Source organism: Oryctolagus cuniculus, chromosome 11 (assembly GCF_051225735.1).
Source record: "Oryctolagus cuniculus isolate XC-2025 breed Fujian yellow rabbit chromosome 11, ASM5122573v1, whole genome shotgun sequence".
Lineage (NCBI taxonomy): Eukaryota > Metazoa > Chordata > Mammalia > Lagomorpha > Leporidae > Oryctolagus > Oryctolagus cuniculus.
Window position 1 is genome coordinate 58,001,070 of NC_142877.1, and position 15,418 is coordinate 58,016,487.

Here is a 15,418-nt window from a genome sequence, read left to right on the forward strand (position 1 = left end):
CAACATTAAGAAATGAGAAATCAAACATCTGTGAACGAGTTCATTCTTCTGGGGTTAACAGATGACCCAAAGCTAAATGTTTTAATTTTCCTATTTTTATTTCTCACTTATATACTGAGTATAACCGGAAACCTGACCATTATTACGCTCACTCTGATAGATCCACATCTCAAAACACCCATGTATTTCTTCCTTAGGAATTTTTCTTTCCTGGAAATCTCTTTCACAACCGTTTCTATTCCTAGATTTCTGGTCAGCATTGTAACAGGGGATATGACCATTTCCTATAATTCTTGCATGGCCCAGGTGTTTTTCTTCATACTCCTTGGTTCAACAGAGTTTTTCCTTTTGGCTGCCATGTCCTACGATCGTTATGTAGCTATCTGTAAGCCACTGCATTACACGACAATAATGAACAGCAGAATCTGTATGCAGCTTGTAATTAGCTCTTGGCTGGCTGGGTTTCTCATTATCTTTCCGCCTGTGATCATGGGACTTCAACTGGATTTCTGCGATTCCAACATCATTGACCACTTCACCTGCGACTCCTCTCCTATGCTGCTGATCTCCTGCACTGATACAGCTTTCCTAGAGCTCATGGGATTCTTCCTGGCAATATTTACTCTCATGGTAACCTTGACATTAGTCATTCTTTCCTACGTATTCATCCTAAAGACAATTCTGAAAATCCCGTCTGCTGAGCAAAGGAAAAAGGCCTTTTCCACTTGCTCCTCACACATGATTGTGGTCTCCATTTCTTATGGGAGCTGCATTTTCATGTATGTCAAAACTTCAGCAAAGGAGGGAGTGGCTTTGACAAAAGGTGTTGCAGTGCTCAATACCTCTGTTGCCCCAATGCTGAACCCTTTCATTTACTCCCTAAGAAACCAGCAGGTAAAACAGTCTATCAAGAATGTGGTCCAAAAATGTTTCTCAAATACAGTTTATTCATAACCAAATCCATAGGCTGGGAATATGTTCATTGGCACTGCTATCATGTGTAGGTCAGAGCCTCCTAAAGGGTCAGAAAATCTGTGAAACTCTTCATCAGAGGGCTGAGCTGTGAAACAAGCCGGGAGCCTGAGAGGCAATGCTCACAGACTGTGCTAGCGAGAGGTCTAAACACCGAGCACTCCAGGGGCTTCCAGGTTGTCACCTGTGCCACCATTGGAGGAGGTGGACGCGGACATGCAAGCAAAGGCCACTCAAAGTGAATGGAAGAGTTGTGGAACCAAAGAGCGCTGTCTCAGGAGAAGGCTCTCAAAGACCAGGTGCCCATCTAACTGTGAAAAAGATCTTCGTGGGTGGCATTAAAGAAGACACTGAAGAGCATCACCTCCGAGATTACTTTGAACAGTACAGGAAAATCAAGGTGATTGAGATCATGACTGACCGAGGCAGTGGCGAGAAGAGGGGCTTTGCTTTCGTGACCTTTGACGACAGTGACTGTGGATAAGATTGTCAGTGAGTATCAGATCCCTGGCACATACTAAGCATTCCAAAATCCATGTAGTATTCCAGTCTCCAAGATCTAATCGCCATGTTTATCTTCAAACCTTTTCCATCACAAAATACCACACTGTGAATGGCCACAGCTGTGAAGTGAGAAAGGCCCTGTCGAAGCAGGAGGTGGCCAGAGCTCCACTCACCCCGAGAGGTTCTGGAGACTCTGGTGGTGGTATTGGGATTTTGACTCATGTGAACTCAGCCAAGCACAGTGGTGGCAGGACCTGTCTGCTACAAAGAAGACATATTTTAGACAATATTCATGTGCATTGGCAAAAAAACTCAAGGACTGTATTTGTCACTAACTGTATAACGGGTTATTTTAGTGTCTGTTCTGTGGGAAGTATAAAAGCACCCCAACAAAGGATTTTAATGTGGTTTTTTCTTTTCTGTTTTTTCTTTGCACCCATACTGTTGATTGCTAAATACAATAGTCTGATCATGATGCTGAGTGGATGTGTCTTTTTTTTTTTTTTTTTAATGTGCTGTGTAAAATTAGTCTCCTCTGAAGCCTTCTTGGTTAACTTTCCCAAAAATGTGAAGTCAGAATTCATCAGAGTGATGCCAGATTCCACTTGAAATATATTTACAAACTGCTTGGGTGGAGAAGCCATTGCCCTTAAATAATGGCAGATACTGTTATAACCTTCTGATGTTCACATTGTCATCCAAGCAAAGACATAGGATTGTGTGGTTATAAAAATTGTTGGTGCATCCTATGCAATACATCTAGATTGAAAAATGGTACCAGATAAAATTACAGATGGCAAGGAAGCTGTGTATCATCCTCTATCCTATGTAATCAATAAATGATTTAGTCCTCTTGAACGAAAAAAAAAAAAAAGACAAGAAATCCATAGCCTGAACTTTTTTTTTTTTTTTTTTGACAGGCAGAGTGGACAGTGAGAGTGAGAGACAGAGAGAAAGGTCTTCCTTTGCCATTGTTTCACCCTCCAATGGCCGCCGCTGATCCGAAGGCAGGAGCCGGGTACTTACCCTGGTCTCCCATGCAGGTGCAGGGCCCAAGCACTTGGGCCATCCTCCACTGCACTCCCTGGCCACAGCAGAGAGCTGGCCTGGAAGAGGGGCAACCGGGACAGAATCCGGCGCCCCGACGGGGACTAGAACCTGGTGTGCCGGCGCCGCAAGGCGGAGGATTAGCTTAGTGAGCCGCGGCACCGGCTATAGCCTGAATTTAAATGAAATTGTGTATGAAACACAATATTAACATTGCTCCACCTCTCCTTCACTAGTCTATCTCACTCTCTTACCCTGTAGATTTGTTCTGTTTTCCCTGTTCTGACCTCACTTGGCGTGATTACCTTGTTACATTTATGTGGGCTGTGAATCTATACATGAATGATAAATGTCACATTAATAACTTTTAGAGCACCAAAATTTGGTTTTAAACAATCATGGAACAACATTCCTTTTGGGCTCCAAGAAAATGTTAAATATAAATTATTAAGCACTTCTGAAAATTCCTTTTCCCAGGGCATAAGCACAGAATACTAAAATAAGCTCTTTTGTGGGGTAAAGTCTCCTGCCACTAGTGTGTTTCTATTTCTCCAGGCATCTCCTAAGGTTTTTGATTAATAAATGTTGGCCTATGTTATTTGGTACATAAATGCTTTATTTTCATTATTAATTTCATTCATGGATATTATATATTAATAGTTTTATGGCTAAAGCTTCGAGAATATTTGTGGATGTCTTTGGTATTTCTGGGAGGCCTACTAACTCACCATGAAGCCTCTGTAACAAACCACACTGATGGTTGCTTGGTAGCCCATTGTTTCCTCCTTTATTTTTTGAAGTTTATTTGCGGATTTATTTTAAAAGCAGATAGACAACATAGATATAGACAGAAAGAGTTCTCTTTCTTCAGCTGCCAACACCCTACTAGCTAAGGCTGGGCCAGAAACACAGTCAGGAACTCCCAGGAGGGTAGCAGGGACCCACGTGCTTGGCCATCACCCGGTGCCTCTCAGGGTGCACATGAAAAAGAAGCTGTAATGGGAAGTGGGGGCACAGCAAATGCCTGCTCCCACTCCGTTCTTTTAACTGAGAGTGGAGCTCCTCGGAGGCCCCATCGGAAACAGACTGGCTTGCCATTGATTCCCTGCTATCCAATGCCCTTACCATTGATTCCTGGCAACTCTTTCTCTTCCAGGTAGTTCTTAAAATTTCTGTTACGCTGATGAAATTCCAAATTATTTTCCAGTGTTTATACAATCTCATTCTTTTTGAAAAAAATAGTATTTTTGTGGATACTGGAGAGTGTGTGAAATTAAGTATATTTATACTATCTGCATCCACCTTAACATAAATCTTTCCTATTAGAGGTCCCTAATTTGTAAGAATAAAAATGTGTTTACTATACATTCATTTGATTCTTTCCTGTCCTTTTCTGCTACAAGCAATGCATGAGCACATGAAATCATTTAAATTTCCACCCTGGGGCTGGTGCTGTGGCTGCGGCACAGTGGGTAAAGCTACCGCCTGCAGTGCTGGCATCCCATATGGGTGCTGGTTCGAGTACTTTCTGGGGCATGCGTGTAGCCTAGTGGTTAAGACTGTTTAAAACATTCGCATCTCATATCAGTGTGCCTGGGACTGGGTCTCAAGCTTCACTCTTAATTCCAGCATTTTGTTACTGCAGATCCTGGGAGGCAGCAGTGAGGACTCAAGTAGCTGAATCCCTGTCACTCACATGGGGAGACATAGGTTGAATTCTCAGCTCCAGGCTTTGGCCCAGCCAAACCCTGGCTATCGTGGGTATTTGGGGAGTAACTGTAAATGACAGTTCTCTCTCTCATCTTTCTACATCTAAAACAAAAAAATAAAATAATTTTAAATCATTATCTAATGTATCTAAGTACTTTATATAAGTATTATTATCTAATAATATCTAAGTATTTTATTATGTCAAGCTTTTTTTTTTAATTGTGTTAAGGTTTTCTACATTTTCAGACAATGGGAACGTGTAAAACCTTGAAGTCTATTCTAAAGTCCTATTTGATATAGCAGAATTGGAATCTTAGACCAGGTCTAGAACATCACAATGAAATGGTAACGTTTTCCTAAAGGTTAGAGACAAGCCTCCTTGTTTACAGCAGTGTGTCATTGTTCAGAGACTGTTGTCATTTACTATTACATGGCTAAGTTTCTTCCCTCTGTGAAGTCACAAGACATTGTCAACATACAAGTCTTCCTAGACCTTCTTGTAGGCATGCCACTTGGCATAGTAGTGCTAACATAGATGTGACTGCCATTTTTGTCCACGGTAGGATGCCTGCGTGTGTACTGGAATGCTCCCACTAACAAATCTGAGTGGAGCACATAGTGCTTGAAATAGAGCTGATTTCCCTGCTCCTGACTCTTTATGAGAAGCAGAACCTCAATATCTGGCAAGCAGCCACCTTTGTCTAGCTGGCATATCACTTCCTTTCTTTCAGCCCTGAATGAAGATCCGCTAATCTTGCCACCCCCACCTTGACCACATTTCTATACCTAAGCTTCCTTAATAAACTGCACACTTTGAGAATCCTTAATTTGTGTTCATTCAGTAATCTCCCATGAGTCTCTTACACATGGAGAACCAGAATGATGGTTAGTTTGAGGAACACTAGCACTGTGCACAAAAACATACAATCCTGCCCATGGAGCCAGGGAAGACATTATTAAATAATTCTCCGTGTCAATGACTCCAATTTATTTCATTTCAAATGCTAGGATACTATTTCCTTAAATGAAAATAGGTGGAGTACTGAAAGAGCTGTGGCTCTCAAACAGACTTGATTGGACATATAGAAATTGAGCTCTTAGGGGCCAGCGCTGTGGTGCAGCAAGTTGACGCCCTGGCCTGAAGCTCTGGCATCCCATATGGGCGCCAGTTTGAGACCTGGCTGCTCCACTTCCCATCCAGCTCTCTGCTATGGCCTGGAAAAGCAGTAGAAGATGGCCCAAGTCCTTGGGCCCCTGCACCTGCGTGGGACACCCAGTGGAAGCTCCTGGCTCCTGACTTTGGATCAGCTCAGCTCCAGGCATTGCAGCCAGTTGGGGAGTGAACCAGCGGATGGAAGACCTCTCTCACTCTCTCTCTGTGTAACTCTGACTTTCAAATAAATAAATAAATAAATCTTAAAAAAAAAAAAAAGGCTTCCATAGCCTTGGCAACTCATGACAAGAGCCTAGGGTGATTACTGATGCCATAAACAAGAGTGTCAATTTGTTAAGTCAACAATAGGAGTCACTGTGCACTTACTCCTCATGTAGGATCTCTGTCCTTAATGTGCTGTACATTGTGATTTAATGCTATAACTAGTACTCAAACAGTATTTTTCACTTTGTGTTTCTATGTGGGTGCAAACTGTTGAAATCTTTACTTAATATATGCTAAACTGATCTTCTGTATATAAAGAGAATTGAAAATGAATCTTGATGTGAATGGAAGGGGGAGGGAGAGGGAAAGGGGAAGGTTGCGGGTGGGAGGGAAGTTATGGGGTGGGGGGAAGCCATTGTAATCCATAAGCTGTACTTTGGAAATTTATATTCATTAAATAAAAGTTTTCATCATGAAAGGGTGTTGTATTTTATCCAATGCTTTCTCTGCGTCTATTGAGATAATCATATGGTTTTTCTTCTGCAGTCTGTTAATGTGGTGTATCACATTGATTGATTTGCGAATGTTGAACCATCCCTGCATACCAGGGATAAATCCCATTTGGTCTGGGTGGATGATCTTTCTGATGTGTTGTTGCATTCTATTGGCCAAAATTTTATTGAGGATTTTTGCATCTAGGTTCATCAGGGATATTGGTCTGTAATTCTCTTTCAATGCTGCATCTTTTTCTACTGTCTCCTTGTTGATCTTCTGTCCTGTTGATCTGTCTATTCTGAGAGTGGGGTATTGAAGTCCCCCAGTACTATTGTATTGGGGTCTAAGTCTCCCTTTAAGTCCCTTAACAAATGCTGGCTTCATATAAAGAATTTGGGAGGATTCCCTCTTTTTCGATTGTTCTGAATAGTTTGAGAAGAAATGGAGTTAGTTCTTCTTTAAATGTCTGGTAGAATTCAGCAGTGAATCCGTCTAGTCCTGGGCTTTTTTTTTTTGGGAGGGCCTTTATTACTGTTTCAATTTCTGTCTCAGTTATGGGTCTGTTTAGGTTTTCTATGTCTTCCTGGTTCAGTTTAGGTAGGTTGCATGTGTCCATGAATCTATCCATTTCTGATAGGTTACCCTGTTTGCTGGCATACAGGTCCTTGTAGTAATTTCTGATGATTCTTTTTATTTCTGTGGTGTCTGTTGTTACATTTCCTTTTTCATCTCTGATTTTATTGATTTGGGTCTTTTCTCTTTTTTTTTTTAGTTAGTTGGGCCAATGGGGTGTCAATTTTGTTTATTTTTTCAAAAAACCAGCTCCTCGTTTGGCTGATTTTTTGTAATGTTTTTTTTGGATTCAATCCTGTTGATTTCTTCTCTGATTTTAATTATTTCTCTTCTCCTACTAGATTTGGGTCTGGTTTGCTGCAGATTTTCTAGATCCTTGAGATTCATTGAAAGCTCATCTATTTGGCCCCTTTCCAATTTCTTGATGTAGGCACCTATTGATACAAACTTTCCTCTTAACATTGCTTTTGCTGTATCCCATAAGTTTTGGTATGTTGTGCTGTTATCCTCATTTACTTTCAGAAAATTTTTGATTTCTCTTTTAATTTCTTCTATGACCCATTGTTCATTCAGGAGCATGTTGCTCAATCTCCATGTGTTTGCATATGCTTTAGGGATTCCTGAGTTGCTAATTTCCAACTTCATTCCTTTATGGTCTGAGAAGCTGCATGGTCTGATTCTAATTCTTTTGAATTTGCTGAGACTTGGTTTATGGCCTAGTATGTGTTCAATCTTAGAGAAGGTTCCATGTACTGCTGAGAAGAATGTAAATGCTTTCTGTGTAGGATGAAAAGTTCTATAGATATTTGTTAGATCCATTTGGGTTATAGTGTCGTTTAAATCTACTGTCTCCTTGTTGATCTTCTGTCCTGTTGATCTGTCTATTCTGAGAGTGGGGTATTGAAGTCCCCCAGTACTATTGTATTGGGGTCTAAGTCTCCCTTTAAGTCCGTTAACAAATCTTTTAGATAAACCGGTGCCCTGTAGTTAGGCACATATACATTGATAATCGTTATATCTTCCTGTTGAATTGATCCTTTAATCATTATATAGTGCCCCTCTTTGTCTCTCCTAACAGGTTTTGTGGTAAAGTTTATGTTGTCAATATTAAGATGGCTACACCCGCTCTTTTTTCATTTCTGTTGGCATGGTATATCTTTTTCCAGTCTTTCACTTTCAGTCTGTATGCATCTTTGTTGAAAAGATGTGTTTCTTGTAAGCAGCAAATAGATGGGTTTTGTTCCTTTCCCCAATCAGCCAATCGGTGTCTTTTAACTGGACAGTTCAGGCCATTCACGTTCAATGTGACTATTGATAAGTAGTAGCTTTGCCCTGCCATTTGCCAAAGATATTTTCTGATATATGTTTTGAACTTCCTGTGATCTTTTGGTGTGAGATTTCCTTCATTTACCTTCTTTCATATTGATGGCCGTGTTTCTGTGTTTCTGTTTGTAACACATCTTTAAGCATCATTTGCAGGGCTGGACGAGTGGAGACAAATTCTTTCAATTTCTGTTTGTTGTGAAAGGTCTTTATTTCACCTTCATTCACAAATGAGAGCTTAGCAGGATATAATATTCTGGGCTTGCTGTTTTTCTCTCTTAGTACCTGGGCTATATCTCGCATTCCCTCCTACCTTGTAGGGTTTCTGATGAGAAGTCAGCTGTGATTCTGATGGAGATCCTCTGAGAGTAATCTGACGTTTCTCTCCTGCACATTTTAGGATCTTTTCTTTATGTCTCACTGTGATGAGTTTAATTACAACATGTCGTGGTGAGGATCTCTTTTGGTCATGTTTATTAGAGGTTCTATGAGCTTCCTGTACTAGGATGTCTCTGTCCTTCTCCAAACCTGGGACAGTTTCTGCTGATATCTCACTAAAAAGGCCTTCTAATCCTTTCTCCCTCTCCATGCCTTCAGGAACTCCTAGAACCCGAATGTTGGTTTTTTTAATAGTATCCTGAAGATTCCCGACAATATCTTTTAGATTTCTAATTTCCTCTTCTTTTCTTTGGTTTGATTGTATATTTTCCTGTGCTCTGTCTTCTAAGTCTGATATTCTCTCTTTTGCTTCACCCATTCTGTTTGTAAGGCTCTCTATTGTGTTTGTCATTTGATCTATTGAATTCTTCACTTCATTATGATTTCTCATCACTATCACAGTTTCATTTTCTACTAGTTGTATCATTTCATTTTGATTCCTCCTTAATATTTCATTTTCACGAGAGAGATTTTCTATCTTGTCCATTAAGGATTTCTGTAGTTCGAGAATTTGTTTTTGAGAACTTCTTAATGTTCTTATCAATTTTTTGAGATCTGCTTCTTGCATTTCTTCTATCTCATCATCTTCATAATCTTGAATTGGGGTGTCTATTTCATTTGGGGGCATCATAGTGTCTTCCTTGTTCTTGTTACCTCGGCTTTTGTGTTTGTTTGTCATATTGGAGATATTCTTTGGTTTTTTTCTCATTATACTGTGACTCTATATTAAGAGGACTGTCTGCTTTTGATGGATCCTTAGAGGCTGTGATGGGTGTGGCCAGAGAGCTCTGGTTCTACAGGGTTAAGGGTTTGCCAAAGGTGATTCACCCTGATTGTTCTCTTGCTCGCTCTCTCTCTCTCTCTCTTTTTTTTTTTTTTTTTTGACTCAGTTGGGAAGTAATTCCACACAGCTGAGTGGAATTGAGAGTAGTTGATGTATGAAATCTTGCCCCTGTGGGTATTCGTTTGCTTACCAGAGTCAGGTTTTTCTGCTTGGCTAATGAGAGACACCCGCTTTACATATGCAAAATGGCGGGCACCGCTTTACTTATGTAAAATGGCGCCTGCCCTTTGTCTTGCTCGGCTTTGTAAGGTGAGTGTAGAGAGAGGCTAAATATCCGTGCCGGTTCCCCTTATTTATTCGATTTTTTTCTCTCCTCCAGCCAGCCTGGTGAACTTTCCCCAATGGGGTTTCAGGCCTCGTTCTCTACAGGCTTTTTCTGCCTTTCCCCGCCAGTGTCTCAGGTTACAAGAGGTTTTTAGCTCACCTCCCCTTCCAGTGCTGGCGCGCAGACTCTGCGGCTCTGGCAGATCTGGCGGGTCCAGCAGGTCCAGCTGCTCCGGCGGGTCTGGCAGGTCCCATGGCTCAGCTTCCATGCAGTGGGCGACCTTGCTTTCCCCTTAGGTCCTCTGAGTCACAGCCACTAGATCCAGAAGAGTTTCCTCTGCAGTTTTTCCCTGATCCTTTTCCTGAGGCTACCATAACTCCACTTTTATTAAACTATCTTTTCCCGGACTGTCGGTGCGCGCCCTCACTATTCTGCCATCTTGGCTCCACCCACTATGCGGATTTTAAACATAGTGAAAGTCATTTCCCATCACGTAAAGGTGAAAGACAAAAAAAACCTACATATCTTTGTCTACAAAGAGATCAGATAATAGGAAATACAGATATACAGATAATCTCCTAGGTAAAACTTGGTAGTAAATGTATTCACACAATAAGTTGATTGAAACAATGAAAATGCTATCCCAAGTTTAAAGTCCTAGAGCCTCTGACGAATATAAGAATAAAGGAGACTTTTCGATCACAGATCATTTGTTCATATATTTAAGTATATTGAAATTTTTATTAATATAAAGAGAATAAATTCATGTGTTTCAAAGATAACTATTCTAAGAATTCTTTCCTCTTTCTCTCCCTAAATTTATGTAATGGCAGCACATTTAGACTTTTATGTCAGATAACTAAATCAGAACAAACAAGTAAACTAATCTGATATAATACCAAAGTTGAGATCAGAGACAAAATACTGAAGGGAAAAATAGTCCTCCCTTGAACAGGCACTTGGGCTCATGGTTAAGACTCTGGTGAAGGTGCCCGTATCCCACATATGAGTACCTGGTTTCAATTTCCAGCTCCAGCTCCTGATTCCAATTTCCTGCTAATGCAGACCTTGGGAAGCAGTGGAAGTGGTTGGGTTCCTGCCACCTACACGGGAGACCTACATTAGGTTTCCAGCTTCATCCCAATCTAGCACAGGTCTTTGGGCATTTGGGGAGTGAACCAGCAGAGGTACTTTCTCTCCCTCTCTCCTTCTCTCTCTCCACCACAACCTCCCCATGATGTCTATTAAAAACAAAAAAAAACAAACAAAAAAAGAAAATTTAAAGAATCTTCACATCTAAAGCATAGATAGAATTTTGAACTATTGTTATTCATCACTCTTCAAGAAAAGAATAATCAGTTTTATAAAGACCTGTAAATCATTCTGGGAATAAGATTTGTAAGAATACTCAAGTTTACCAAAATGCAGTATAACACATTAAGTATTAAAAAAAAAAGTATTACTTTACAAAATGGGAGATAGAATTATGACACACAGATGTTAAATTAAAAATATATTCAAGAAGACTATATTTACAATCTTATAGGACAAACATAACAGATTTTTAACTGTACTAGAACACTTCCACAGCAAACATTTGAACTACAAGTTAGAGTTGGAATCTTCCCTTGACAATAACTGTTTCTATATACCATTATTGGGATAAGCTGATTACTTTACCAGATGAAGGACTAAACTGACTTCATTTATTTTAAAAATTTCAATGGGGAGATGAAATCCATGCTCACTGAAAATTTTAAATATGAAGGGAAAACAAAATAAAATATCAAAGAGTTTAGAAATATGTTGGTGGGTGTGCACTCAGAATTTTAAAAATGTTTTGATCTAAGAGAATTTAATCTTTTTTTCCCTTCTTTTCAAGGAATATGTTTTCTATAAGGGGATATTGACATTAAAATAGAAAAGAATATAATGATGGAAATATGCAAATAATGAATTAATAGGTGATGTAATTAATAAATGAGTATTTTGTGTCTGTATACTACAACATAATTTTCTTAAAAATAAAAGACAATGATGATTTTCGTATAATGCATGTTTGTGTGTTTTACCTGTGTATTTCATTGTTATCATAGGTTTCTTACTTTGTCTCATATTTTACAGGCAAAGCAAAGGATAACATGTTAAAGAAAGAAGACATGAAATCTCGTGGCAGTCAGACTTCATTCCTGGACTGGCCAATGACCCACAGCAGCAGGTCACATTTTTCATAGTTCTTCTTGTTACCTTTGTGCTAAGTGCTGGAACCCCTCACCCTTCCAGATTTCCACCTCTGGAATATGTATGTGTTCCTTAGGAACTTTCATTCCTAGAAATACATATTCATATCCGCCTGCATTCCCAGGGTCCTTGTCACCACCAGATGGCAGACAAAAGCTTTTCCTGTTCTAATGGCTGTGTCACTTGATTCATTTACTTGGGGTGAAAGCATTTTACTCCTGGCCACTGTGTCCTTTGATTTCTGCATGGCTTTCCAGAGAGTATCCTATAAATGAATAAATAAAGAATTTATGTCTTAGCTTCCCTTTATTATCAATCCTATTACTGCCTTCACCGTTCCATTGTTTCTATCACAATAGGCTTCAGTGCAGACACACATGTATCCAAAACAATGGCAGTTGGAGGCATCTGGGAACTGCAACACACGAGACCCAGTTCCTGTAGTTAATAAGTCCCTCAAAACCCAGGTGTCATTCATAAAATTAACTACCTTGGCTCAGTAACTGTAAGTCTGATTAGATATATGTAAATGAATTTGATTGTAGTATCTTGATTTTCAGCCCAATATGATAATCTAGATCACTATAAATAGTTCTAGATAGTCTACATGCTAACAAAATGACTCTGTTTGGGGAGTTGTCTCATGAAGTAAACATCCTTAACCGTCAACTACTTCTTACCATTAGGCTTTCATGGAATGAGTACTTTTTTAAAAACCAGATTCTAATTAATATCATATGATTTTGTCTATGAATTTCTTATTGTAACAAAAAATGAAACAATGCCATGACTTTTTTTAGCATCACAATATGTGCATAGAAATGCAAAAGAGAATAATCAATAGTGACAAATTTATTTTCTTTGTTGACTCCTCTGAATAAATCATTTTAATTGGTCTAGCTCCAAGGTTGTTGATTCCTTTTTGCCTATTAAAACACACCATTGATGCCCTCTGTGAATATTTCAAGTCAGCTATTATATCTTTTGGTTTCAGAATTTATCTTTAGTCCTTTCTTGTAATTTTTATAGTTTTATTGATTTTTCATCATTTTTCTGATTCCTTTAAGTCTTTTGTCCATGGTTTTCTTGTGCTGTTGGACATAATTGACACAGGTAGAAAGTTTCAGGCTAATTTATTCAAGGTCTGCTTTCTCTGGCTGGTGCCGTGGCTCACTAGGCTAATTCTCTGCCTGCGGCACTGGCACCCCAGGTTCTAGTCCAGGTCGGGGCTCTGGTTCTGTCACTCCTCTTCCAGTCCAGCTCTCTGCTGTGGCCCGGGAGTGCAGTGGAGGATGGCCCAAGTGCTTAGGCCCTGCACCCTCATGGGAGACCAGGAGGAAACACCTGGCTCCTGGCTTCGGATCAGCGCAGCACACCAGCCGCAGCGGCCATTTTGGGGGTGAACCAACGGAAAGGAAGACCTTTCTCTCTGTCTCTCTCACTGTCTAACTCTGCCTGTCAAAAAAAAATAAGTCTCTGCTTTCTCAAGGTTGGTTCCAATCTATTTCTTTTTTCTCCACACTCTGAACCTGGTGAATGAGTCATATTTTCCTAGTTCTTCACAGCTTTTGTTGGTTCTTTTTTTGAATCTGGACATTTTGAATGTTATAACGTGGTTACTTTAGAAGTCAAATTTTTCCTTCTCACTAAGTTTTTCTCTTGTTGCTTGTTGAGAGCTGTAGTCATCAATCTATTAAGTAACTTTAATAAGCCAAATTTTGCTAAGATTATATTTCCTGAAGTATCTGTTCTGTTATCTCAATAATCACTCAGTGAACTGACAAAAAAATTTCTTGAATTTCTGAAATGAAAAAAGAGAAAATAGGATGCTGGTCTTTCCAAACTGTGTCTGAATTGGGGGGGAGGGACACTCATTCACTGTCAAGCCGCCTACAGTTCTACCTTCACCTTTATTGCTTGCTTGGAGCCCACAGATCTGCCACAGGTGAGAGCCTTGGGTGTGCTGAGGTTTTTTACAACCAAGTTTTGACACTGGGCCAGTGTATTTCACTCACGTTTCCATAGATCTCCTAACTTCTTTGTGCCCCCAAGGCTCAGCCTCCCATTGCTCAAGCTTTGGGTTTGTCTCTATTTAACCCCATTTACTGTCATGATCCTGTCTGCTACAGGCAATTGTATATCTTTAAATATTTTGACAGCCACCACTGCTAGTTAGAATGCCACTCCAGCCTCTGCACCAATTTCTGAAGGAACCCTGAGCCTGATGAAAATGCACAGTGCAGTATTTTAATAACAAAATTTGTATGAGGGTCCTCGCACCAGCAAGCCATAAAAAGAATGAAGGTTTCTGTTTTTCACAACTGCCGCTGTCCTGGGGGGGAAAAAAAAAAACAGAACACAATGTTGTCTCATCAAAATTTAGCCAGATTATGCTATGACGAGTACTCAAACAATATATTTCACTTTGTGTTTCTATGGGGGTGCAAACTGTTGAAATCTTTACTTAATGCATACTAAACTGATCTTCTGTAAAAAAAAAAAAAAAAAAAAAACAAATTATCAATTCCCAACTTGACTCTCACTGGGATTAAACATGACAATAGGTCTGATCTGATTTCATCATCATTTAAAAAAAAATCATCTATTATTTTTCACTTTATGTTTCTGTGTGGGAGCAAACTGTTGAAATCCTTACTTAACGTATACTAAGCTGATCTTCTGTATATTAAGATAATCGAAAATGAATCTTGATGTGAATGGAAGGGGAGAGGGAGTGGGAAAGGGGAGGGTAGTGGGTGGGAGGGACGGTATGGGGGGGAAGCCATTGTAATCCATAAGTCGTACTTTGGAAATTTATATTCATTAAATAAAAGTTAAAAAAAATTTAGCCAGATTGCTCTCCATTACTCTCCTTGTTGTTCCAAGTTTTTTATTAGATTGAAGAATGCTTTTCAAAATTTAGCATGTATTATTTTAAGAAATCTATAATACTTTGCTAAATCACTCAACTAAAAATGCATGATCTTTTCCAAAGATCTTCAATTGTACTAGCAAACTATTTTTTCACTTTGTCTGTATTATAAAATCTTAGGTTGGGATTTCTTTTGGAGACCAATTATATTATAATTTCATAATTCATGTTTTCTCATTGAAATTTATTAAAGAACCAAGATAAATCTCTCCTCACTTAAAGTAATCATCAGAATGATAATTGGAAGAAATAATCAAGCAGGAGATCATTATTTCATCAGTCTCCCTTTGCTTCATGCAACGTCTACTATTATAGATAAGGTTCTATATTCCTCCAACACCACTTGGCTCCCAAGTGAATCCAATTAAAGTGATGTCAAAACTAATTGTGTTGCAGCTGAACTAGTGTTTCAGTCTCCAGGGGGCTTTCTACCACATTCCTTCAAAAACGAACTCCTCTCTAACATTATATTCAAAGTCATATAAATGGTACCTGTTCTTCTTTTGAAGAAAAGCTATTTACCTATATCATTGAGTGATATCAGAAGAATCATGAGACATATGATACTTTAATTCCAAAAGGATATTTTGAATGTATGTTTATTTGATTTTTCATCCACAAATACTGGATTTTGGATTAAGAACTTCATGGTTTAAGAAAAGGTAGAATTCGATAAAAAAAATCTTGAAGTCTTAA

The 15,418-nt window shown here is 39.2% G+C and overlaps 1 protein-coding gene across 1 annotated transcript; it reads left to right on the forward strand.

The window, feature by feature from the left end:
- LOC100357308 (olfactory receptor 6C65-like) lies at positions 1 to 1,432 on the forward strand. Its single transcript, XM_008256705.5, has 2 exons — positions 1 to 902; positions 1,295 to 1,432. Exons 1-2 carry the CDS (start codon positions 13 to 15, stop codon positions 1,374 to 1,376), a joined length of 972 nt encoding a protein of 323 aa, XP_008254927.2. The 5' UTR covers positions 1 to 12; the 3' UTR covers positions 1,377 to 1,432.
- Positions 1,433 to 15,418: the final 13,986 nt, after the last annotated feature.